Below are 27,500 nucleotides of genomic sequence, written 5' to 3'. Positions count from 1 at the left end.
GCGTCTCTCCCGGGGAGGTAGAGGGGGGCAGCCTCCCCTCCCCATGCTCCAGCCTGGTAGCCGGGGTACTGTATGGCTCTTTCTCTCTGAGAGAGCTGTTCCCGTCGCAGGTGCTGGGCTGTTCCTGGTCGTTGGAAAACCCAGATCCCACAAAGTACTCCCTCTATCTCCGATTCACCCGCCATCCCTCTATCTGTCAATCACACTACCCCATGCTCCTCCCCCTCGACCATCATCTAGCCAATCAGAGCTGTCCGCTGGATCTAGAGACGCCACCTCAAGACCAGGAAGTGATAGACCTTTGCGGCAGGCAATTAGAATCAGAGGGACCTTATTCATTTTTGCAGTTCGACAAGAACTTTGTGCAGCTGTGCCTATCGAGACTACCGACAGCCGATGAACCGCCGGTAACCAAGGAAACACTAGAACTCCGGCTGGTCGAGGTTTTGCTAATCAACAACGAGAACTCCAGTCAGTTCACCTGTGGAGTACTCTGCCGATGGTTCGAGGAGTGCCTACGCAATGGTCGTCATGGAGAAGCTGATGTTGCCGACGGCGACGGTTGCAGAGTTACGCAGACTGGTTGTGTGTGTCCTAACAACAATGTGGTCATGGCTCAGCCTGTACCCCTTCTCCCGGCAACGCCCCATAGCAACGGATCGTTGTTACCTGAGAATTGCTGCGTCACAGAGCTGCACCATAACAATGCCATCGCCATAGCGCCCAGGGACGTCAGACACGGTGAGGCTTCATTCACTTTGGTTCTGTTTACAATCTGTCAGTCAAGCAGATTGCTCTCATTGGTTGTCTGGTCTAGTTAAAAGTTGTGAAAACTGTTAAAGTGTGTTTTATTTGAAAGGATGCTGATATTGGTTTTCTAATATTGAGTTGTTGTTGTCTGCTATGCATCTTCATCAGCAAATTATCATTTTCTTCCAAAGGAATTATTTAGTAACTTAATAGGATATATTCTGAGGGTTGAATTTTGTTTGGCCGGAGTGTCCTTTGATTCCACTCCAAAGGGTCATGGACTTGTATTACTGCTTGATCAAGCTTGTATTTCTCTTATTGGCTTTAAAAGGGGCCCTAACATGACTTATCAAAAGACTTGTGTAAATATGTATCAGAAGTTAATTCTTTTTGATGTATATTTTATTAGAGGGGCAGGGCTGCTGGTGAGGCTGTGTACGTGGACTCACTGATCAATCGCTGTTTGGTATGTGCCTGCCTGCCTGCCTGCCTGCCTGCGTGTTTCTTTACTTATTCATCCATATGTCGATTTGTGGAGTAGCTTCTCAGTTGTTACTGTATATCTATGGAACAGCCTCTTAGAGAGTGAGAGCTGTGCATCTGCTCATGCAGTATTAGAATGTTTTCTCTGAAACAAACAACTAAAGCAGGACAAGTGGGGTTTACATCAACAGATAAACAGAGATGAATGTACATGCTGAGTGGTAGTGATGGGGGAAAAATCCATACAATTACATCTCTGGATATTATTTTGACGATATATATTACCATATCGTTTTGACAATATCACAATATTATTTTTTGTTGGCTGTACCTGCACCAAAACTCCAGTTTATCTTTTTAAATAGGGAACCACTTTGTTTTGATGACTTGCTCAAGGCACTGTCTTGTCCCTCGCAATAAAATCACGGAATCGAATCGCAATACATATAGAGTCTTGAGAATTGCAATACATATCGTAGCTATTGTGAGGCCCCTGGCATATCCCAGCCCTACTGAGTGTGTTAAGGAAGGTTGTAAACACACAGGCACAAAGAACGTGCCTACAAAGAGGTGATCAGTCACATACATGCGCAAAGATCATGAACCGTAATGCTTTATTTTTCAGAGGCAGCACTGTTTTCTGTACTGCAAGGCTGATTGTGGGCCACCTTGACTGATCTGTCCTAACAAGAATCCAATATTCTAATCAGATATTACAAATCCTCCTTGTCAGAGAACAGACACACACGGGCACACAAACACACACACACACACAGCTCCGCCCTCAGCCTTGGAGGTGATGTTACCTATCAGGCAACATGGGATCAATGGGACAGATAGAGTTAATTATCTAATCAGCACACAGAGAGAGAGAGAGAGATGGAGAGAGAGAGAGAGAGAGAGAGAGAGAGAGGGAGAGAGAGAGAGAGGATGGAGAGAGAGAGAGAGGGGGGAGAGAGGGGGACAGAGAGAGAGAGAGAGAGGGGGGACAGAGAGAGAGGGGGACAGAGAGAGAGAGATGGAGAGAGAGAGAGAGAGAGGGAGAGAGAGGGGGACAGAGAGAGAGAGAGGGAGAGAGAGAGGTGAGAGAGAGGGGGACAGAGAGAGAGAGAGAGAGAGAGAGATGGAGAGGGGAGAGAGAGAGGGGGACAGAGAGAGAGAGAGAGAGGGAGAGAGAGAGAGAGGGGACAGAGAGAGAGAGAGAGAGAGAGAGAGAGAGAGAGAGAGAGACAGAGAGAGAGACAGAGAGAGAGGGGGAGAGAGAGGGGGACAGAGAGAGAGAGAGAGACAGATGGAGAGGGGGAGAGAGAGGGGGACAGAGAGAGAGAGAGAGAGAGAGAGAGAGAGAGAGAGAAATTAGTCTGAAATTACAGGCAATTTTCTGGAGATCAAGACAGTAAAAGATGAGATTTTACATAAAGCCACTGGAAATGATATTTTCAGAATGTTTCTAATGTTTTTCTGTCTGTAATCCTTTATCCATTGACTGGTTGGTTTCTTTCTCAACAATCCCAGAGTGGCCTAATTACTTACATACGTGTGTGTGTGTGTGTTCCCCTCTCCAGGATGGAGAAGCTGGCTTCATTAAAGTATGGGGATTCTAGTGGGGATTGTTCTGGGATTGTTGAGAATGGCCGCATTTGTCTTTTATGCACAAAACACTCTGAGAGACTCCAACTGATCACTGACGCAATGTTGACGTTCAGGCTCATTTTTCAAAATAAATGCCTGAAACTATGTTTTGTGACACTAGAAACATTAGGGAAGCCATAGAAAAAGGAATCTGGTTGATATCTCATTCACTGCTCAATAGGGACGCATAGAAACGCAGAGCTTTCTAAATAAGAGTCCCTTCCTGATTGGATTTTTGTCAGGCTTTCGCCTGTTTTATCAGTTCTGTTATACTCACAGACAATATTTTTACAGTTTTGGAAACTTTAGAGTGTTTTCTATCGTAAGCGGTCAATTATATGCATATTCGTGCATCTTGTCCTGACAAAATAGCATGTTTACTTTGGGAACGTTATAGTTGCTAGAGAGCGATGAGCCAAGTAAAGCAACTCCTGGCCAAACCCTCCTCTAACCCGAATGACGATGGGCCAATTGTGCACCGCCCTATGGGACTCCCAGTCACGGCCGTTGTGACACAATAAAGCTTTCCTCTCAAACAGTGCAATGATATTAAGCTATATGTATTTGTATTTGTACTAGGCTATAGCTTACAAATAGCTATACCACGTAGTCTTAGCCCTATTAGGCTATACTATTGTTGTTTGAACTGGCCGAATGGCAGAGTTGTCCTTCAGCTGTCCATCAGCACAACAAGTTGGTTTAACTTCTTTAACATCATTGCGCAATCCTGGCGCTGTCCTTTCAGCACCACGACGAGCGCTCCAATTGCTTAAAATGTAATATCAATAAGATCTGTTGCCTACTCCTAATTGTAATACAAATAACATATTATTATTATTAAATATAAGATTTTGACTTCTCACAATGGTGCTCATCTAGTAAAATTAGATCAAAGCTGAATCAATGTCTTGCAAGATCACATAATTTTATGTAACAGAACAGAATATAACACCATAGCATAGTAGGCCTATAACCTTACTGTTCCACCAAAAACAACTCCTCATTCCTAATGAGATTTTAGGATGGTTATCTGAAGCTGAATTGTCCCAAAAATAATCTAATCTGTCAAACAGAGAGCGCCACTAGGCAGGATGTATTCTTTCATTGAAACAAAATACAAGGCTAATAGTTTGTTAACACCACCTGCTCTAATTCACTCACAAAACAGTAAGTCAAGAAGATCTAAATGCATATTCCCATGTATCATTCAAATGATTGGCATGGAGATGCAGTTTGGACATTTCACCAGTAAAACGTGAAGAATTACAATCACAATTGTGTGTACATGTGTGACAATGTGTGTGTATATATGTTTGTGAGTGTTGTGTTTAAGAGTGTGTATATGCTTGTGGATCCATGTACTGAGATATGAATGTTTCACTTTAAGTGGACAGACCTTGAGAGTTGTTTGCATCACACTACCTTTGTGTAGGCAAAACTTCAACAAGATACATCGATACCGGATGTCAATTCAAACCATTTTAGAAGCTATAAGAATGGATGAACAGGCCAGATAGAAGGTTATTTCAGGTTTTCTTCAGCGGCTCACCGTTCAAAGTTTAAATAGAAAGTCATTGGCATCGTATTTTTGAGCACCCTTATCCAACAAGATCTCACGGTTTGACCAATTTAACTTCAGATTCTGACATGTATCCATGTTTCTCAAAACGTCAAATTTCTAAGTTCATTCAAACATTACATTTCTAGATGTCTTGGACACTCTGGGTTCCTGCTGCTCCTCCTTTATGCAGCCACTCCTGCATTCATTCCAAATAGTTAAGTTAAGGGTTAAGGTTTGGGAGAGGGTTAAAACAAAAACAACTACATGGTTAAGTTTAGGCATTAATTCTGAAGTGTCTATCAGTAGATCCTATAGCCTAATAGAGCCTATCAGTAGATCCTATAGCCTAATAGAGCCTATCAGTAGATCCTATAGCCTAATAGAGCCTATCAGTAGATCCTATAGCCTAATAGAGCCTATCAGTAGATCCTATAGCCTAATAGAGCCTATCAGTAGATCCTATAGCCTAATAGAGCCTATCAGTAGATCCTATAGCCTAATAGAGCCTATCAGTAGATCCTATAGCCTAATAGAGCCTATCAGTAGATCATATAGCCTAATAGAGCCTATCAGTAGATCCTATAGCCTAATAGAGCCTATCAGTAGATCCTATAGCCTAATAGAGCCTATCAGTAGATCCTATAGCCTAATAGAGCCTATCAGTAGATCCTATAGCCTAATAGAGCCTATCAGTAGATCCTATAGCCTATCCCACCTTGCACTGTAACACTGCTGGGGGCTGAGCGCACGTGAAGAGCTGAGTGAAATAATCCATTTTAGAAACTACAAACAGGAAGAAATGTTGGATAATTTACTTGAAACTAAAATCCACTGAAGTGAGACTTTGTCCCTGTTTCTTGGCTATTAAAACTTGTTATGGCTGCAATCCCGCTAACCTGGATCTATATGACAACTACCAGTGAAAATAGAGGGCGCCAAATTCAAACCACAGAGTATCTCATAATTACAATTCCTAAAACATACATGTGTTTTATATCATTTTAAAGTTAATCTTGTTGTTAATCTCACCAAAGTGTCCGATTTCAAATAGGCTTTTCAGCGAAAGCAATACAAACGATTATGTTAGGTCTCCACCAAACCACAATAAGCACAGCCATTTTCCAGCAAAATATAGCATTCACAAAAAGCAGAAATATACTCATAGGACTTCATGTTGCACAATACATGCATGGTTTGTTTGATAAAGTTCATATTTATATAAAAAATTGGAGTTTATATTGGCGTATTAGATTCACTAGTTCCAAAAACATCAAGTGATTTTGCATAGCCACATCATTTCAACAGAAATACTCATCATAAATGTAGATGATAATACAAGTTATACACAAGGAATTATAGATATACCTCTCCTTAATGCAACCGCTGTGTCAGATTTTTTAAAAAGATTACGGAAAAAGAAACCCATGCAATAAACTGAGACGGAGCTCAGAACAGTAGCCAAATTAGCCACATATTGGAGTCAACAGAAACCAGAAAACACATGATAAATGTTTCCTTACCTTTGATGAACTTCATCAGAATGCAGTCCTAGGAATCCCAGGTCCACAAGAAATGCTTGATTTGTTTGAAAATGTCTACTTTGGTTAGCGCGTTTGGTAAACAATTCCAAAGTCACAAAGCGCGTCCACTATAACGTGACGAAATGTCCAAAAGTTCCATAACAGTCAGTAGAAACATGTCAAACGATGTACTGAATCAATCTTTAGAATGTTGTTTACATATATCTTGAATAACGTTCCAACCGGAGAATTAGAATGACTTCAAATGAGCGGTGGATCGCAGGTCCTTCCCCTGTGAACGCGCACGGTGAAAGCATTGTCAACTCGTGGCAGTGGTGACGTTCCTGTGTCATTTGACCCCCCTTCACATTAGAGTCATCAGACAAAGTTCTATTGACTGTTGACATCTAGTGGAAGGTGTAGGACGTGAAAACTCATCCATATCTCGCTGTAATTTCAATGAGAGTTTGGTTATAAATCTGCCACCCCCAGAAAAAATACAAACAGGAAGTGGAATTTCTCAGGTTTTTGCCTGCAATATGAGTTCTGTTAGACATAATTCAAACAGTTTTAGAAACTTCAGAGTGTTTTCTATCCAATACTATTAATAATATGCTTATATAAGCAACTGAGACTGAGGTTCTGGCCGTTTACAATGGGCACCTTTTCATCCAAGCTACTCAATACTGCCCCTGCAGCCATAAAAAGTTAACAATGTTTTGTTCACAAGCTAGGTTGTTGTTCTGTGTTTGAGTTTCAACTGCTAGGGGAAAGCAGACAACGCTTCTACTAGTCAGACTCTCAATCTCAAAGTCACAAGCATCACTCTAGTCACGTCACCACGGTAACCTCGTGCCCTTAAAGTCACTGGTGATATTTTTCTCTCTCTGTGATATTTTGGTTAAACGACTACGGTCACCTAAAAATGAAATGAAATGAAACAATATACCACATTAGTTCTTATTAGTAATACATGTATTGTTTTAGAAACATTACAAAGCATGCTCATCTGTTTTTTTGTATTTTGTTGGTCTTTTATTTATTTAATTTTTTTTTTCTTGTAAAAATCTGACTGGCTGGTATATTTTTAAATCTACCTGCAACAGTGGCTAGTGGACCAAAAATAAAATTCTAGGCCCTTGTCTTGAGCAACCTGGTTGCCCTTATCACCAGCTTGCATTCACTGTGTTGCTTTGATTTACACATACCATTTTCGTCAGATCTGATCTAAAGACAAGGTTTCCCAACCCTCTCCTCTGACCCCCCAAGATGTTTCACATTTTTGTTTTAAACTGGCATACCTGATTAAATTAGTCAGCAAATAATCGAGGGGCCCCGAGGAGAGGGTTGGGAAACCCTGTCTTAGGATATAAAATGTTTCACAAGGTGCAGTGCATTTGTTAGGATGAGGACTCAGTACTATGATAACTTCTTCCTTCAGTTGAAATGGCATGGGGCATAGCTATCCAGATAAGGATGACATTGGATGTGTGTGTGTGAAAGCTTACCTATTCAAAGATTATTTTAATCCCCCCACACACACACACACACACACACTTGACTTTCCCCCTCACTAGCTCTGACTTTATTGAGGAAAAATGTACGTACTATGACTGGGATATGTGGTAGTCCAACCTAGTTATCTTAAGATGAATGCACTAACTGTAAGTCGCTCTGGATAAGAGCATCTGCTAAGTGACTAGGACATAAAGGGGAGGACATGTGGTCGATGAATAATACAAGCAAACAGATCAGCAAACTATCAACCTCAGTACCAATCTCCTTGTTCGCTCATGCAAGGCCCCTTGAGTGGTTGATTGTTTGTGATCTGACACACACACACACACACACACACACCTGCGCATGCATGCACACATACAGTACCATCAAGATCACTCAGGGTTGACTTCGAAATTGGACATCTCTCCATGTCCTGAGGACATTTGGAAATGCCTTAAAAACTGGCCATTAGGGGCAACAGTGAGCAGTGTCGTGGTAATTTCCTGTATTACTAAGTGAAAGGAGAGTTTACAAACGACACACAAGTCAGAGTTATACTTTAAACTCCATCTTTTCATAATATGAGCTTCACCATAGCCCTTTGACTCTCAGATCAATTCAGCGTCTATAAATTAATTTTGAGAGTCCTGGCAAAATGGCAACTGAGATCTTTAATAGCAAAGATCCACCCTTCCCAACTCACAATGACGAACCACAAGTCTTAGGAAAACTGCACAAAGGAAGAATTTTACATGAGAGAGGAGTATCCCATAGCCAGACAGCATTAGCTATACATTATCGTTCAGTTTGGTCTCCTAAACAAAGTTCTTATCTCGTTCTTGGATCAACATAGTACCAAAACATTACCTCATCCAATGGCATATATCAATTGTCAATTCTAGATATTCCCATCTCAAATACAACCCCCCCACCTGGACAAGCTCACAGAGGAGAGTGAGCCTCTAGGTCAAGATAAGGGCAACATCAGAGGGCACATACAATGGTTCCAGACACTGCCATACTCTTCCCCCAAATGGGAAAAGTAGGGAGTGACTAGCACACAGACATTGTGGAGCCAAGAGATAATTGGTTCCCCCTCAATCATCCCCTCACATATGAAGACAATCCTGACCTCTCCCCTCTCTGGGCCCCAAGTGACTTTTTCCCTGGAGAAGAGAGAGGAAAATGCAACTGCCAACAGTACTATCCAAAAGAAGACATTCTAATGAGAAATATCTCACAAAAGCATTATTATGTAAATAAAACATCTTATTTATAAATGTTACCTAACTACTTCTGATTTTGCTACGAAAGCAGAATTACAATCAAGTAGGCTTGGGTTTTGCTAGGGTGTTGTGGGTAGGGGTGGCAGATGGGCGTATGGGTCATGTGGTTAAATTAGCTAAGGGTCAGCCCAGATGATTTGTAGGGGTCCAGATTTTGCAGCTCTTTCAGAACATCAGCTATCTGGATTTGGGTGAAGGAGAAAGGGGAGGCTGGGGCAAGTTGCTGTGGGTGGTACAGGGCTGTTGACCGGGGTAGAGGGTAGCCAGGTGGAAAGCATGGCCAGCCGTAGAAAAATGCTTATCGCGGATTTATCGGTGGTCACAGTGTTTCCTAGCCTCAGTGCAGTGGGAAGCTGGGAGGAGGAGTTCTTATTCTCCATGGACTTTACAGTGTCCCAGAACTTTTTAGAGATTGTGCTACAGGATGCAAATTTCTGTTTGAAAAAGCTAGCCTTAGCTTTCCTAACCTCCTGTGTATGTTGGTTCCAAACTTCCCTGAAAAATTGCATATCACGGGGGCTATTCGATGCTATTGCAGTAAGTCACATGATGTTTTTGTGCTGGTCAAGGGCAGTAAGATCTGAAGTGAACCAAGGGCTATATCTGTTCCTAGTTCTACATTTTTTGAATGGGGCATGCTTTTTTAAGCATGTCCCAGTTTAGGTCACCTAACAGCACAAGCTCTGAATATAGATGGGGGGCAATCAATTCACATATTATGTCCAGGGCACAGCTGGGGGCAGAGGTTGGTCTATAGCAAGCGGCAATGGTGAGAGACTTGTTTCTGGAAAGGTGGATTTTTAAAAGTAGAAGCTCAAATTGTTTGGGCACAGACCTGGATAGTATGACAGAACTCTGCAGGCTATTTCTCCAGTAGTTTGCAACTTCGCCCCCTTTGGCAGGTATATCTTGTCGTAAAATGTTATAGTTAAGGATGGAAATTTCAGGCTCTTTGGTGGCCTTCCAGAGCCAGGATTCAGACATGGCAGAGTGTGCTAAAGCATTGAATAAAACAAACTTAGGGAGGGGGCTTCTAATGTTAACATGCATAAAACCAATGCTTTTACGGTTACAGATGTCAACAAATGAGAGCGCCTGGGGAATGGGAGTCATGCTGGGGGCTGCAGAGCCTGGGTTAACCTCCACATCATCAGAGGAACAGAGGAGGAGTAGGATGAGAGTATGGCTAAAGGCTAAAATAACTGGTTGTCTAGTGCTTTCAGAACAGAGAGTAAAAGGAGCAGGTTTCTGGTCACAGAAGAATAGATTCAAGGCATAATGTACAGAAAAGGGTATGGTAGGATGTGAATACAGTGAAGGTAAACCTATGCATTGAGTGACGATGAGAGAGATATTGTCTCGAGAAACATTATTTAAACCAGGTGAGGTCACCGCATGTGTAGGAGGTGGAACTAAAGGGTTACGTAGCTAAGGCATATTGAGCAGGGCTAGAAGCTCTACAGTGAAATAAGGCAACAATCACTAACCAAAACAGCAATGAACAAGGAATATTGACATTAGGGAAAGGCATGCGTAGCCAAGTGATCATAGGGGTCCAGTGAGTAGCTGGGCGAGCTGGAGACACGGCGATTCAGACAGCTAGCGGGCCGGGGTTAGCAGGCTCGTAGAAGGGCCTTAGAGGGATGTCGCGACGGCAGAAGTCTGTTGTAGCCCCCTCGTGCGGTTAGGTCGGCAGACCAGTCGTGATGGATCAGCTGGTCTCCGTGTAGTTAAACGGTCTGGGCCAATTGGCAAAATAGGTATAGTGTCCCAAATATAAGGTTTTTGTTATGTGAATTATTTAAAATTGAGTACATGTGTGGTTTAAATACAAGCATGTTATACTAATTTCAGCTTTTCGTCTAGTAGAATTCGATGCACACTTTTCCCACAATGCATTGGAAAAGGTTGGCTGCTAGTGATAGGCCCTACTTCTCTTCAAGTAGGCTAGCCAAACAACCAAGCTAGGCTACTTAATTGGGAAGATGCCGAATAGCGAAGCTTCTGCGGTGGTGTTCAAATGTAGTCTAAGAATTTTTTGGTTCAAGTGTTTTCTCATTGAAAATTGTTTCTTGTTTTCTTGACCTTGTTCAGAGGTTTTAAACTAAATACTAAACCATTTTGATTTGTGAATGTGCCGGCACCGGGGACTTGGGATGTGGCTGCTTTATTGATGACAATTTAATCATGCCTTTTGATTTGTGAATGTGCCGGCACCGGGGACTTGGGATGTGGCTGCTTTATTGATGACAATTTAATCATGCCTTTTGATTTGTGAATGTGCCGGCACCGGGGACTTGGGATGTGGCTGCTTTATTGATGACAATTTAATCATGCCTTTTGATTTGTGAATGTGCCGGCACCGGGGACTTGGGATGTGGCTGCTTTATTGATGACAATTTAATCATGCCTTTTGATTTGTGAATGTGCCGGCACCGGGGACTTGGGATGTGGCTGCTTTATTGATGACAATTTAATCATGCCTTTTGATTTGAACATATGGATTGTTTTAGTTTTGTAGGCGTGGCTACCGATTTAATTATTTAATTTAGTGATCAAGCCTTAGCAGTCATTCTGATCTCGTTCCCAATGATCAGGGCTTTAGTTTATTATGTTGCTGTCCAATGGTTCTGAACTTGCGATGCTCCTGACTGTCCACATTTTTCTGTTTTATAGCCTTTTAATTAGAACATTTGAAAGATAGTGGTGTGTGTATTTGGATGATTCAATTTGTAAATGTTACAGCACTTAGGTTTCACTAAGGGAATTAAATGATCTGTTTCTGTTTTCAGTCCTTTTTAAATAGGATATATGGGCTACATGGTCTACTGCGGTATAGATCCAATGTGATAGTCTGTCTATAACCAGCCTGAGTAGGTCTAGAACCAGCCTGAGTAGGCCTATAACCAGCCTGAGTAAGCCTATAACCAGCCTGAGTAAGCCTATAACCAGCCTGAGTAAGCCTATAACCAGCCTGAGTAGGCCTATAACCAGCCTGAGTAAGCCTATAACCAGCCTGAGTAAGCCTATAACCAGCCTGAGTAAGCCTATAACCAGCCTGAGTAAGCCTATAACCAGCCTGAGTAGGCCTATAACCAGCCTGAGTAAGCCTAGAACCAGCCTGAGTAGGCCTATAACCAGCCTGAGTAAACCTATAACCAGCCTGAGTAAACCTATAACCAGCCTGAGTAAACCTATAACCAGCCTGAGTAAACCTATAACCAGCCTGAGTAAACCTATAACCAGCCTGAGTAAACCTATAACCAGCCTGAGTAAACCTATAACCAGCCTGAGTAAACCTATAACCAGCCTGAGTAGGCCTATAACCAGCCTGAGTAAACCTATAACCAGCCTGAGTAAACCTATAACCAGCCTGAGTAGGCCTATAACCAGCCTGAGTAAACCTATAACCAGCCTGAGTAAACCTATAACCAGCCCGAGTAAACCTATAACCAGCCTGAGTAAACCTATAACCAGCCTGAGTAAACCTATAACTCCATTCCTATTAGATTCAGAGTTTAGAGAAATTCATTGATTTGAAAATGTGCTATTATCAGGTTGGATAATGTGATGCATGTCTGTTGAATTTGGAAAAATCCAACTACTCAGCAAGTCCGGAGCCCCTACTGCATTGTGTCCTTGGAATACCTTCTCACTAAATGGTATGTGTTAAATAGCATGCGACGATGAGTACATAGTATGCAGTTTAAAACTATGTAGTACACTAGTATGGGTATTTGGAGAGAGTCACATGTTCAATCCCAGTGTTAAATCTCAGTGGTAGACACTCGTTTACATTTTTGGGGGGTTTTAACACTGTACCAATCCTTAACTCTTAACTTTGAAATGTAACATTTCGAGAAACAGACATTGTGGAGCATGAACACACACACACACACACACACACACACACACACACACACACACACACACACACACACACACACACACACACACACACACACACACACATAAGGTCATGTTAGTAGGAGGTGACTAATTAAATGGCCTTCAGCATGTACTTGTCTGAGTGCAGTGTTTTTGAAAATCAGATCAAAGTATTCCCCTGTCATTCATTAACCTGAAAGAAGACTGTGACAAAATATGTATGAGCACACACACACACACACACACACACACTCTATTTCCTTCCGCAAGACAATCAAACAGGCAAACCGTCAGTATAGAGACAAAGTGGAGTCACAATTCAACGGCTCCGACACGAAACGTATGTGGCAGGGTCTACAGACAATCACGGATTCCAAAAGGAAAACCGTCCACGTCACGTACACCGACATCTTGCTTTCAGACAAACTAAACACCTTCTTTGCCCGCTTAGGGGTTAACACAGTGCCACCGACGTGGCCCGTTATCAAGGACTGTGGGCTCTCCTTCTCTGTGGCCGATGTGAGTAAGACATTTAAGCATGTTAACCCTCACAAGGTTGCTGGCCCAGACGGCATCGCTAGCCACATCCTCAGAGCATGCGCAGACCAACTAGCTGGTGTGTTTACGGACATATTCAATCTCTTCCTATGCCAGTCTGCTGTCTCCACATGCTCCAAGATGGCCACAATTGTTCCTGTATCCAAGAAGACAAAGGTAACTGAACTATCGCACTGTAGCACTCACTTCTGTCATCATTAAATGCGTTGAGAGGCTAGTCAAGGATTGTATCACCTCTACCTTACCTGACAACCTAGACCCACTTCAATTTGCTTACCGCCCCAACAGATCCACAGATCCACAGACGATGCAATCACCGTCACACTGCACACTGCCCTATCCCATCTAGACAAGAGGAATACATATGTAAGAATGCTGTTCATTGACTATAGCTCAGCATTCAACACCATAGTACCTTCCAAGCTCATCCTTAAGCTTGAGGCCCTGGGACTGAACCCCGCCCTGTGCAACTGGATCCTGGACTTCCTGACAGGCCACCCCCAACTGGTAAAGGTAGGAAACAACACTTGCACTTCGCTGATTCTCAACACTGGGGCCCCGCAATGGGTGCGTGCACAATCCCCTCCGGTACTCCCTGTTCACCCAAAACTGCGTGGCCAAGCACGTCGCCAACTCAATCAAATTTGCAGAAAACACAACAGTAGTAGGCTTGATTACCAACAATGACGAGAGAGCCTACAGGGAAGAGGTGAGGGCTCTGGGAGTATGGTTCCGGGAAAATAACCTCTCACTCAACGTCAACGAAACAAAGGAGGTGATCATGGACTTCAGGAAACAGCAGAGGGAGCACCCCCATATCCACATCTACGGGACCACTGTCGAGAAGGTGGAAAGCTTCAAGTTCCTCGGCATACACATCACTGACAAACTGAAATGGTCAACTCACACAGACAGTGTGCTAAAGAAGTCACAACAGCACCACTTCAACCTCAGGAGGCTGAATAAATTTGGCTTGCCACCTAAAACCCTCAGAAACTTTTACAGATGCACAATCGAGAGAATCATGTCGGGCTGTATCATCGCTTGGTGTGGCAACCGCACCGCCTGCAACCACGGGGCTCTCCAGAGGGTGGTGCAGTCTGCACAACACATCACCGGGGGAAAAGGCCAAGAAGATCATGAAGGACAACAACCACCAGAGCCACTGCCTGTTCACCACGCTATCATTCAGAAGGCGAGGTCAGTACAGGTGCATCAAAGCAGGGACCGAGAGACTGAAAAACAGCATCTATCTCAAGGCCATCAGACTGTTAAACAGCCATCACTAGCACATATAGGCTGCTGCGTATATACTGTACATAGACTTGAACTCACTGGCCACTTTAATAAATGGAACACTAGTCACTTTAATAATGTCTACATATCTTGCATTACCCATCTCATATGTATATACTGTATCCTATGGTGTTCTACTGTATCTTATTCTATGTCGCTCTGAAATTGCTTGTGTATATATTTGTATATTCTTAATTCCAGTCCTTTACTAGATTTGTGTGTATTGGGTATATGTTGTGTAATTGTTAGATATTACTTGTTAGATATTATTGCACTGTCGGAGCTGGAAGTACAAGCATTTCGCTACACCCACAATAACATCTGCTAAACATATGTATGACCAATAAAATTTGATTTGAATAAAAATGTATTTTATTTTTCTCAGTCTCAGATGCATGTAACATATCAAAGTAAAAACATTTGGTTGTTCAGCTCGAGGTGGATTGCTATTTTAAAGTCTTTAGTTGAAGTGAGTAGAAGATAATTGGCATGTTTTTCCAACACACAGGCACGTCAGTGAACTGATGGAAGAGAGTAAGTAAAATTATTCTCTCTGACATCTCTCTCTCCCTCTTCCAAACGTTCCCCCACGCTCACTCTCACGCCCGTGCAAACACACACACACACGCACACACACGCACACACACACACACACACACACACACACACACACACACACACACACACACACACACACACACACACACACACACACACACACACACACACACACACACACACACACACACACACACACACACACACACACACACACACACACATGCACACTGATGAATATAGGCCTAGTAGGGTGAGTCTCTGTCTGCACTAAGACTAATTGATGAATGTAGGCCTCTGTCTGCTCCTGTTGAAGTAAGGCGTTCCCCTCAGGGAACTCCACCCCCCCCCCGTTCAGCTGAAACGGTGGCGCAGGGAATGCAAAAATATTCTTCAAAATATTTAACCTCCACACATTAACAAGTCCAATACCTCAAATGAAAGATAAAGACCTTGTTCATCTCCCCAGCATGTCAGATTTTTTAAATGTTTTACGGCGAAAACATAGCACATATTTGTGTTAAACCACCACAAAAACACAGACAATATGCAGCCATTTTGTCGAACAAAAGATACAATCACAAACGCAGGATTAAAAGAAAAATCATTCACTAACCTTTTGAAAATCTTCATCAGATGACAGTAATATGACATGTTACACAGTACATTTATGTTTTGTTCGATAATATGCATTTTATATCCATAAATCTCGGTTTACATTGACGCCATGTTCAGAAAATTCCCCCAAAATGTCCGGAGAAATTAGAGAAAGCTACGCCAGATAACAGAAATACTCATCATAAACTTTGACTAAAGATACATGTTCTACATATAACTAGAAAGATACACTGGTTCTTAATGCAACCGCTGTGTCACATTTTTTTTTAACGTTACGGAATTAGTTTACCATGCAATAATCTGAGACGGCGCTCAGACGTAACAATATTTCTCCGCTATGTTGGAGTCAACTGAAATACAAAATTACAACATAAATATTCCCTTACCTTTGATGGTCTTCGATCAGAATGTAGTGAAAGGAGTCCTACTTCAACAATACATTGTTTTGTTTCATAATGTTCAATTCTAGTGTCCATGTAGTAGCATCTGCTAACACTTTCAGCTCAAATGCCCAAAAACTGACTTCTGGTCCAGAATAATTGCGCATCAAAACTTCCAAATTACATATTACAGGTCGACGAAACTGGTCAAACTAAGTGCAGAATCAATCTTCAGGATGTTATAAACGTACAAAACTAATGGCATTCCAACCGGGACATCCATGTTCGTCTGAGGCTGATTGGAACAAAGGAAGCACTCTTCCCAAGCGCGCCTTTCACGCACATGATAATCTTTGCGACACTTACGATTTCTCACCCCATTAGGTCAAAGTTCACAGCATATGCACCATTCAACGTTCTACTGAATGAGGACATCTAGTGGAAGACATAGGAAGTGTTTCCAGATCCATAACTTGTTGGGAGGGGAGGGGGCGATGACGTCAAAGTTGCCCCAACTTTCAGGATTCCAAAACTAGTTTGGAAGATTGCCTGCCCTGTGAGTTCTGTTATACTCACAGACATAATTCAAACGGTTTTAGAAGCTTCAGAGTGTTTTCTATCCAATAATAATAATAATATGCATATATTAGCAATTTAGGACAGATTTTTATGCAGTGCACTATGAGCACGCAATTCATCCAAAGGGGAAATACCGCCCCCTATCCTTAAGAAGTTCATTCCAAGATGGCGTAGCAGTTGGATGTCTGGTTTGATTGTCTTGTATATATTTCGTATGTATTTAAAACATTTTAATCTCATTTTCAAACTACGGACTGAACATCCTCTCCGTCAACCCGCCTCACCCAATGTAGTATGGATCTGCTATTTTTTACACATTAGAACTGGAACCCAAATTCAGAAGCTGGCTAGCTTGCTAGCTACTAGCAAGTACTCAGTTAGCCACTGCTAGCGGTCATCACCATTAACTCAGACATCTGCCAGCCTCAGCCCGGTCAACTCCTGCCAGCCTGCACAGCGCAATATCAAACCCAGAGCATGTCGGACTGCTTTTCTCTACCACATTCAGGATTCCTACCGCAAGCTCTGAACCTTTAATCCAGATCATCGCAAGCTAGCTAGCTGCTTCCGAGTGGCTACTCCTGGCTAACGTCTCTGTCACAAAGCAAGCACCAGTTAGCCTGGAGCTAGCCTCGAACTAGGCCCATTTCCCGGCTAGCCGAAGAGATCCATCAAGCAATTCCTGGGCTTCAATTACCGCTTTTGCCAATTGGCCTGGACCTTTTCCTGCCAACACGGAGCCCCACCGATCAAATCAAAATCAAATCAAATCAAATTTATTTATATAGCCCTTCGTACATCAGCTGATATCTCAAAGTGCTGTACAGAAACCCAGCCTAAAACCCCAAACAGCAAGCAATGCAGGTGTAGAAGCACGGTGGCTAGGAAAAACTCCCTAGAAAGGCCAAAACCTAGGAAGAAACCTAGAGAGGAACCAGGCTATGTGGGGTGGCCAGTCCTCTTCTGGCTGTGCTGGGTGGAGATTATAACAGAACATGGCCAAGATGTTCAAATGTTCATAAATGACCAGCATGGTCGAATAATAATAATGCAGAACAGTTGAAACAGGAGCAGCAGCACAGTCAGGTGGAAGTTGAAACTGGAGCAGCAGCATGGCCAGGTGGACTGGGGACTGCAAGGAGTCATCATGTCAGGTAGTCCTGGGGCATGGTCCTAGGGCTCAGGTCAGTTGAAACTGGAACAGCAGCATGGCCAGGTGGACTGGGGACAGCAAGGAGTCATCATGTCAGGTAGTCCTGGGGCATGGTCCTAGGGCTCAGGTCCTCCGAGAGAGAGAAAGAAAGAGAGAAGGAGAGAATTAGAGAACGCACACTTAGATTCACACAGGACACGGAATAGGACAGGAGAAGTACTCCAGATATAACAAACTGACCCCAGCCCCCGACACATAAACTACTGCAGCATAAATACTGGAGGCTGAGACAGGAGGGGTCAGGAGACACTGTGGCCCCATCCGAAGACACCCCGGACAGGGCCAAACAGGAAGGATATAACCCCACCCACTTTGCCAAAGCACAGCCCCCACACCACTAGAGGGATATCTTCAACCACCAACTTACCATCCTGAGACAAGGCTGAGTATAGCCCACAAAGATCTCCGCCACGGCACAAGCCAAGGGGGGCGCCAACCCAGACAGGATGACCACAACAGTGAATCAACCCACTCAGGTGACGCACCCCCTCCAGGGACGGCATGAGAGAGCCCCAGCAAGCCAGTGACTCAGCCCCTGTAATAGGGTTAGAGGCAGAGAATCCCAGTGGAAAGAGGGGAACCGGCCAGGCAGAGACAGCAAGGGCGGTTCGTTGCTCCAGAGCCTTTCCGTTCACCTTCCCACTCCTGGGCCAGACAACACTCAATCATATGACCCACTGAAGAGATGAGTCTTCGGTAAAGACTTAAAGGTTGAGACCGAGTTTGCGTCTCTGACATGGGTAGGCAGACCTTTCCATAAAAATGGAGCTCTATAGGAAAAAGCCCTGCCTCCAGCTGTTTGCTTAGAAATTCTAGGGACAATTAGGAGGCCTGCGTCTTGTGACCCTAGCGTACGTGTAGGTATGTACGGCAGGATCAAATCAGAGAGATAGGTAGGAGCAAGCCCATGTAATGCTTTGTAGGTTAGCAGTAAAACCTTGAAATCAGCCCTTGCTTTGACAGGAAGCCAGTGTAGAGAGGCTAGCACTGGAGTAATATGATCAAATTTTTTGGTTCTAGTCAGGATTCTAGCAGCCGTATTTAGCACTAACTGAAGTTTATTTAGTGCTTTATCCGGGTAGCCGGAAAATAGAGCATTGCAGTAGTCTAACCTAGAAGTGACAAAAGCATGGATTAATTTTTCTGCATCATTTTTGGACAGAAAGTTTCTGATTTTTGCAATGTTACGTAGATGGAAAAAAGCTGTCCTCGAAATGGTCTTGATATGTTCTTCAAAAGAGAGATCAGGGTCCAGAGTAACGCCGAGGTCCTTCACAGTTTTATTTGAGACGACTGTACATGTCACGGATTTCCTCCTCTTCATCTGAAGAGGAGAGGCGAAACGGATCAGAGGACCAATATGCGGCGTGGTAAGTGTCCATGGTAAATCTTTAATAAAGAAAATACTGACACTGTATACAAAACAATAAACAAATGACAACCGTGAAGCTACAACATAGACAATCACCCACAAACAAACAGTGCAACCCAGGCTACCTAAGTATGATTCTCAATCAGAGACAACTAATGACACCTGCCTCTGATTGAGAACCATACTAGGCCGAAACATAGAAATAACCAAATTATAGAAAAACAAACATAGACTGCCCACCCAACTCACGCCCTGACCATACTAAGTAAATACAAAACAAAGGAAATAAAGGTCAGAACGTGACAGTACAACCATTAAGATTAATTGTCAGATTCAACAGAAGATCTCTTTGTTTCTTGGGACCTAGAACAAGCATCTCTGTTTTGTCCGAGTTTAATAGTAGAAAGTTTGCAGCCATCCACTTCCTTATGTCTGAAACACATGCTTCTAGCGAGGGCAATTTTGGGGCTTCACCATGTTTCATTGAAATGTACAGCTGTGTGTCATCCGCATAGCAGTGAAAGTTTACATTATGTTTTCGAATAACATCCCCAAGAGGTAAAATATATAGTGAAAACAATAGTGGTCCTAAAACGGAACCTTGAGGAACACCGAAATGTACAGTTGATTTGTCAGAGGACAAACCATTCACAGAGACAAACTGATATCTTTCCGACAGATAAGATCTAAACCAGGCCAGAACATGTCCATGTAGACCAATTTGGGTTTCCAATCTCTCCAAAAGAATGTGGTGATCGATGGTATCAAAAGCAGCACTAAGGTCTAGGAGCACGAGGACAGATGCAGAGCCTCGGTCCGATGCAATTAAAATGTCATTTACCACCTTCACAAGTGCCGTCTCAGTCCTATGATGGGGTCTAAAACCAGACTGAAGCATTTCGTATACATTGTTTGTCTTCAGGAAGGCAGTGAGTTGCTGAGCAACAGCCTTCTCTAAGATTGGTCATGACATCATGACTGGTCTACCGACCTAACCGTCCGGGGGGGTTTCTGTCCCGAAGCAAGCACCAGTTAGCATGGAGCTAGCCTCGAGCTAGGCCCATCTCCCGGCTACCCAAAGAAATCCATCAGATTATTCCTGGGCTTCAATACCTCTTTTGCCAATTGGCCTGGACCCTTTGCTGCCGACACGGAGCCCCGCCGATCCATCACAACTGGTCTGCCGACGTAACCTTCTAAGGGGGTTTCAACAAGCTCTACCCTTGCGATGTCCCCCTGACGCCCATCTGCTAGCCCGCTGCTAGCCCCGGCTTGCTAGCTGTCTGAGTCGACGTGCCTCCAGCTCGCCTAGCTACTCACTGCACCCTATGATCACTCGACTAAACATGCCTCTCCCTAATGTCAATATGCCTTTTCTATTGCTGTTTTGGTTAGTAATTTTTGTTTTATTTCACTGTAGAGCCTCGAGCCCCGCTCAATATGCCTTAGCTAGCCCTTATCTTCCCCTACAAATGCGGTGACCGCACCTGGCTTAAATCGTGCCTCTCGAGAGAAAACCTCTCTCATCGTCACTCAATGCATAGGCTTACCTCCGCTGTACTCACATCCTACCATTCCCTTGTCTGTACATTATGCCTTGAATCTATTCTTCCGCGCTCAGAAACCTGTTCCGTTTACTCGCTGTTCTGAACACATTAGACGACCAGTTCTGATTGCCTTTAGCCGTACTCTTATCCTACTCCTCCTTTGTTCCTCTGGTGATGTGGAGGTTAACCCAGGCCCTGTAGCCCCCAGCATCACTCCCATTCCCCAGGCACTCTCATTTGTTGACTTCTGTAACCGTAAAAGCATTGGTTTCATGCATGTTAACATTAGAAGCCTCCTCCCTATTTTTTTTTTATTCACTGGTTTAGCACACTCTGCCGTGTCTGAATTGTGGCTCTGGAAGGCCACTAAAAAGCCTGGCATTCCCAGCCCTAACTATACATTTTTCCAACAAGATAGAACTGCCAAAGGGGGCGGAGTTGCAATCTACTGCAGAGATAGCCTTCTGTCATGCTATCCAGGTCTGTGCCCAAACAATTCGAGCTTCTACTTTTAAAAATCCACCTTTCCAGAAACAAGTTTCTCACCGTTGCCGCTTGTTACAGACCCCACTCAGCCGCCATATGTGCCCTGGACATAATATTTGAATTGATCGCCCCCCATCTATCTTCAGAGTTCGTTGTGTTAGGTGACTTAACACCCCGGCCGTTCTACAATCTAAGATTGATGCCCTCAATCTCACAGAACTTATCAAGGAACCTACGAGGTACAACCCTAAATCCTTAACCATGGGCACCCTCTTAGATATCATCCTGACCAACTTTCCCTCTAAATACACCTCTGCTGTCTTCAACCAGGATCTCAGCAATCACTGCCTCATTGCCTGTGTGCGTAATGGGTACGTGGTCAAACGACCACCCCTCATCACAATTAAAAACTCCCTAAAACACTTCAGCGAGCAGGCCTCTCTAATTGACTTGGCCCGGGTATCCTGGAAGGATATTGACCTCGTCCCGTCAGTAGAGGATGCCTGGTTGCTCTTCAAAAGTGCTTTCCTCTCCATCTTAAATAAGCATGCCCCATTCAAATAATGTAGAACTAAGAACAGATATAGCCCTTGGTTCACCGCAGACCTGACTGCCCTTGACCAGCACAAAACATCCTGTGGCGTTCTGCATTAGCAACGAATAGCCCACGCGATATGCAACTTTCAGGGAAGTCAGTAACCAATATACTCAGTCAGTTAGTAAAGCTAAGGCCAGCTTTTTAAAACAGAAATTTGCTTCCCTTAGCACTAATTCCAAAAAGTTTTGTGACACTGTAAAGCCCATGGAGAATAAGAGCACCTCCTCCCAGCTGCCCACTGCACTGAGGATAGGGAACACTGTCACCACTGATAAATCCACGATAATCGATAATGTCAATAAGCATTTTTCCACGGATGGCCATGCTTTCCAGCTGGCTGCCTTACCAACATCTCAGCACCCCTTGCAGCAACTTGTCCAACGTCCCCCCGCTTCTCCTTCACCCAAATCCAAACAACGCTGATGTTCTGAAAGAACTGCAAAATCTGGATCCCTACAAATCAGCTGGGCTAGACAATCTGGACCCTCTCTTTCTAAAATGATGTATCAACATTTTTGCAACCCCTATTACTAGCCTATTCAACCTCTCTTTCGTATCGTCTGAGATCCCCAAAGATTGTAAAGCTGCCTGGGTCATCCCTCGCTTCAAGGGGGGACACTCTAGACCCAAACTGTTATAGACCTATATTCATCCTCCTGCCTTTCTAAAATCTTCAAAAGCCAAGTAATTTTTAACCAGGTAAATTGACTGAGAACACATTCTCATTAACAGCAATGACCTGGGTTACAGGGGAGAGGAGGGTGGTGAATGAGCCAATTGTAAACTGGGGATTATTAGGTGACCATGATGGTTTGAGAGCCAGATTGGGAATTTAGCCAGGACACCAGGGTTAACATCCCTACTCTTACAGTAAGTGCCATGGGATCTTAAATGACCTCAGAGAGTCAGGACGCCCATTTAACATCCCATTTGAAAGACGGCACACTACACAGGGCAGTGTCCCCAATCACTGCCCTGGGGGATTGGGATATTTTTTAGATCAGAGGAAAGAGTCCTCCTACTGGCCCTCCAACACCACTTCCAACAGCATCTGGTCTCCCATCCAGGGACTGACCAGGACCAACCCTGCTTAGCTTCAGAAGTAAACCAGGAGTAGTATGTAGGGTGGTATACTGCTGGCGTATAAACAGATCACCGACCATTTCAAATACCACCATACCTTCTCCACTATGCAATCTGGTTTCCGAGCTGGTCATGGTTGCACCTCAGCCACGATCAAGGTCCTAAACGATATCATAACCGCCATTGATAAAAGACAGTACTTTGCAGCCGTCTTCATCGACCTGGCCAAGGCTTTTGACTCCTTCAATCACCGCATTCTTATCGGCAGACTCAATAGCCTTGGATTCTCAAATGACTGCCTCGCCTGGTTCACCAACTACTTCTCAGATATAATTCGGTGTGGCAAATCAGAGGGCCTGTTGTCCGGACTTCTGGCAGTCTCTATGGGTTAAATTCTTGGGCTGACTCTTTTTTCTGTATATATCAATGATGTCGCTCTTTCTGCTGGTTATTCTATAATCCACATCTACGCAGACGACACCATTATTTATACATCTAGCCCTTCGTTGGACACCGTGCTAACAAATCTCCAAATGAGCTTCAACGCCGTACAACACTCCTTCCGTGGCCTCCAACTGCTTTGCTGCCCGCACAGATTGCTGCCCGCACCCTCCCGCCCGACTAGCATCACTACTCTGGACGGTTCTGACCTAGAATATGTGGACAACTACAAATACCTAGGTGTCTGGTTAAACTCTCCTTCCAGACTCACATTAAGCATCTCCAATCAAAAATTGAATCTAGAATCAGCTTCCTATTTCGCCAAACATACCCTCGTAAAACTGACTATCCTACTGATCCTTGACTTCGGCGATGTCATTTACAAAATAGTCTCCAACACTCTACTCAGCAAACTGGATGTAGTCTATCACAGTAACATCCATTTTATCACCAAAGCCCCATATACTACCCACCACTACAACCTGTATGCTCTCGTTGGCTGGCCCTCACTACAAATCCGTCACCAAACCCACTGGCTCCAGGTCATCTATAAGTATTTGCTAGGTAAAGCCCTGCCTTATCTCAGCTCACTGGTCACCATAGCAACACCCACCTGTACTACGTGCTCCAGCAGGTTTATTGCACTGGTCATCCCCAATGCCAACACTTCCTTCGGCTGCCTTTGCTTCAAGTTCTCTGCTGCTGCCAATGACTGGAATGAATTGCAAAAATCTCTGAAGCTGGAGTCTTATATCTCTCTCTCTAACTTTAAGCATCAGCTGTCAGAGCAGCTTACTGATCACTGCACCTGTACACAGCCCATCTGTAAATAGCCACGCAACTACCTCATCCCCATATTGTTACTTATCCTCTTGCTCTTTTGCACCCCAGTATCTCTACTTGCACATCATCATCTGCACATCTATCACTCCGGTATTATTGCTAAATTGTAATTATTTTCGCCACTAGGGCCTATTTATTGCCTACCTCCCTACTCTTCTACATTTGCACACACTGTACATAGATTTTTCAATTTTTATTTTATTTTGTGTTATTGACTGTACATTTGTTTATGGGTAACTCCGTGTTTTTGCTTTTGTCGCACTGCTTTGCTTTATCTTGGCCAGTTGTAAGTGAGAACTTGTTCTCAACTGGCCTACCTGGTTAAATAAAGGTGAAACAAATAATGAAATAAACTAACTGATGAATATAGGCCTTGTAGGGAGTCTCTCTGTCTGCACCGTAACTAACTGATGAATATAGGCCTTGTAGGGAGTCTCTCTGTCTGCAACGTAACTAACTGATGAATATAGGCCTTGTAGGGAGTCTCTCTGTCTGCACTGTAACTAACTGATGAATATAGGCCTTGTAGGGAGTCTCTCTGTCTGCAACGTAACTAACTGATGAATATAGGCCTTGTAGGGAGTCTCTCTGTCTGCACTGTAACTAACTGATGAATATAGGCCTTGTAGGGAGTCTCTCTGTCTGCAACGTAACTAACTGATGTATATAGGCCTTGTAGGGAGTCTCTCTGTCTGCACCATAACTAACTGATGAATATAGGCCTCTCTCTGTCTGCACATTAACATTTCATGAAGCTCCCGACGAACAGGTCTTGTGCTGACATTGCTTCCAGAGACAGTTTGGAACTCTGTAGTGAGCGTTGAAACCGAGGGCAGACGATTTTTACGCCTGGCCCTTCAGCATGCGGCGGTCCCATTCTGTGAGCTTGTGTAATGTACCACTTTACGGCTGAGCTGTTGTTGCTGCTAGACATCTCCACTTCACAATAACAGCACTTACAGTTAATGCCGGTTTGCCTGAAGCTGATCCTGTGTAGATGTTTGTATACATGCAATACACTGTACACACACTCTCATTCAAATGCACACATGTGCACATACACGGACACACACATGTAAATAGTGCCAGACATGCACTCAAACATATTCAGTTGGCTGTTATGATTTATGTTGTCCTGAAGTCTTTTGTTTTTTGCATTGCTGTATTGCTGACCCTGGTTCTTCTTGAGCAGGGCGTTGACCCTGGTTCTTATTGAGCAGGGCGTTGACCCTGGTTCTTCTTGAGCAGGGCGTTGACCCTGGTTCTTCTTGAGCAGGGCGTTGACCCTGGTTCTTCTTGAGCAGGGCGTTGACCCTGGTTCTTCTTGAGCAGGGCATTGACCCTGGTTCTTCTTGAGCAGGGCGTTGACCCTGGTTCTTCAGGGCGTTGACCCTGGTTCTTCTTCTTGAGCAGGGCGTTGACCCTGGTTCTTCTTGAGCAGGGCGTTGACCCTGGTTGTTTCTTGAACAGGGCGTTGACCCTGGTTCTTCTTGAGCAGGGCGTTGACCCTGGTTCTTCTTGAGCAGGGCGTTGACCCTGGTTCTTCTTGAGCAGGGCGTTGACCCTGGTTCTTCTTGAGCAGGGCGTTGACCCTGGTTCTTCTTGAGCAGGGCGTTGACCCTGGTTCTTCTTGAGCAGGGCGTTGACCCTGGTTCTTCTTGAGCAGGGCGTTGACCCTGGTTCTTCTTGAGCAGGGCGTTGACCCTGGTTCTTCTTGAGCAGGGCGTTGACCCTGGTTCTTCTTGAGCAGGGCGTTGACCCTGGTTGTTTCTTGAACAGGGCGTTGACCCTGGTTCTTCTTGAGCAGGGCGTTGACCCTGGTTGCTTCTTGAGCAGGGCGTTGACCCTGGTTCTTCTTGAGCAGGGCGTTGACCCTGGTTGCTTCTTGAGCAGGGCGTTGACCATGGTTCTTCTTGAGCAGGGCGTTGACCCTGGTTGCTTCTTGAGCAGGGCGTTGACAAGGTTCTTCTTGAGCAGGGCATTGACCCTGGTTTTTCTTCAGCAGGGTGTTGACCCTGGTTGCTTCTTGAGCAGGGCGTTGCTTCTCTCTCTCTACTCTCTTTCCCTCTCTCTACTCTCTTTCCCTCTCTCTACTCTCTTTCTCTCTCTCTTTCCCTCTCTCTACTCTCTTTCCCTCTCTCTACTCTCTTTCCCTCTCTCTACTCTCTTTCTCTCTCTTTCCCTCTCTCTACTCTCTTTCTCTCTCTACTCTCTTTCTCTCTCTCTTTCCCTCTCTCTACTCTCTTTCCCTCTCTCTACTCTCTTTCCCTCTCTCTACCCTCTTTCCCTCTCTCTACTCTCTTTCCCTCTCTCTACTCTCTTTCTCTCTCTACTCTCTTTCTCTCTCTACTCTCTTTCCCTCTCTCTACTCTCTTTCCCTCTCTCTACTCTCTATCTATCTCTCTTTCCCTCTCTCTACTCTCTTCCTCTACTCTCTCTCTCTTTCTCTACTCTCTCTCTCTCTCTCTCTCTCTCTCTCTCTCTCTGTGTCTCTCTCTCTGTCTGATGCTAAAGAGGTAATTATCTGGTCCAATAGTAGTTGGGACCCCCTCACTGGGTCCTGCCCTGAGGCCAAGGTGGACGGAAAGCACAACAGATGGAGAGGAAATAACAATCAAATAGAACCGGTTCAGTGTATTAGAAAATAGTTTATACATGAAAAATGAAACAACATAAAAATGGATTCCTGATAGTGTGTGCCCTGTTTCTTCGTGGAGCAACACAGAGTATTCAATAAGAGATGGTTGTGTCCCAATAATATCTCATTTCTCCTGAACTGTGCACCTGTTCACTACTTCCCTCAAATTGAAAAGCATTGGCATATGAGTCATGGGCTAGAGCCAGTTTCCATCATATTTCTAATGACATTCATTTATTTTCAAATCGGTGAAGGGAAGTGATCAAGTGAACACTTTGGGAGGAAGGAGAGATAATTGGGATGTAGACCAGGAAAGTCTGAGACAGGCCTGTTTAATTTAGGAAGTTGTCATTCTTCACATCCTGTGCAGTGTCATATAATCTGTCAGGGTAGAACAGTTGCTCTGATGATAAGACTAGAAGAGAGACAGAGAGAGAGGGATGGAAGAGAGAGAGGGATGGATGGAGGAGACAGAGGGATGGAAGAGAGAGAGGGATGGAAGAGAGAGAGGGATGGAATAGAGAGAGGGATGGATGGATGGAGGAGACAGAGGGATGGAAGAAAGAGAGGGATGGAAGAGAGAGAGGGATGGAAGAGAGAGAGGGATGGAAGAGAGAGAGGGATGGATGGAGGAGACAGAGGGATGGAAGAGAGAGAGGGATGGAAGAGA

The 27,500-nt window shown here is 44.1% G+C and overlaps 1 protein-coding gene across 1 annotated transcript in view; it reads left to right on the top strand.

The window, feature by feature from the left end:
* Positions 1-27,500, top strand: part of LOC121841455 (adhesion G protein-coupled receptor B2-like) — a 98,080-nt gene that overhangs the window by 136 nt on the left and 70,444 nt on the right. The window contains exon 1 of the mRNA XM_042309839.1: positions 1-741. This exon is cut by the window's left edge and continues 136 nt beyond it. Coding sequence (XP_042165773.1) covers positions 1-741 — 741 coding nt within the window. The remainder of the gene's footprint in view (positions 742-27,500) is intronic.

This window comes from Oncorhynchus tshawytscha, linkage group LG31 (genome assembly GCF_018296145.1).
Source record: "Oncorhynchus tshawytscha isolate Ot180627B linkage group LG31, Otsh_v2.0, whole genome shotgun sequence".
In the NCBI taxonomy this organism is placed as follows: Eukaryota; Metazoa; Chordata; class Actinopteri; order Salmoniformes; family Salmonidae; genus Oncorhynchus; species Oncorhynchus tshawytscha.
Note: the sequence above shows the minus strand (reverse complement) of the source record. Positions and strands in the feature narration are given on the sequence as shown.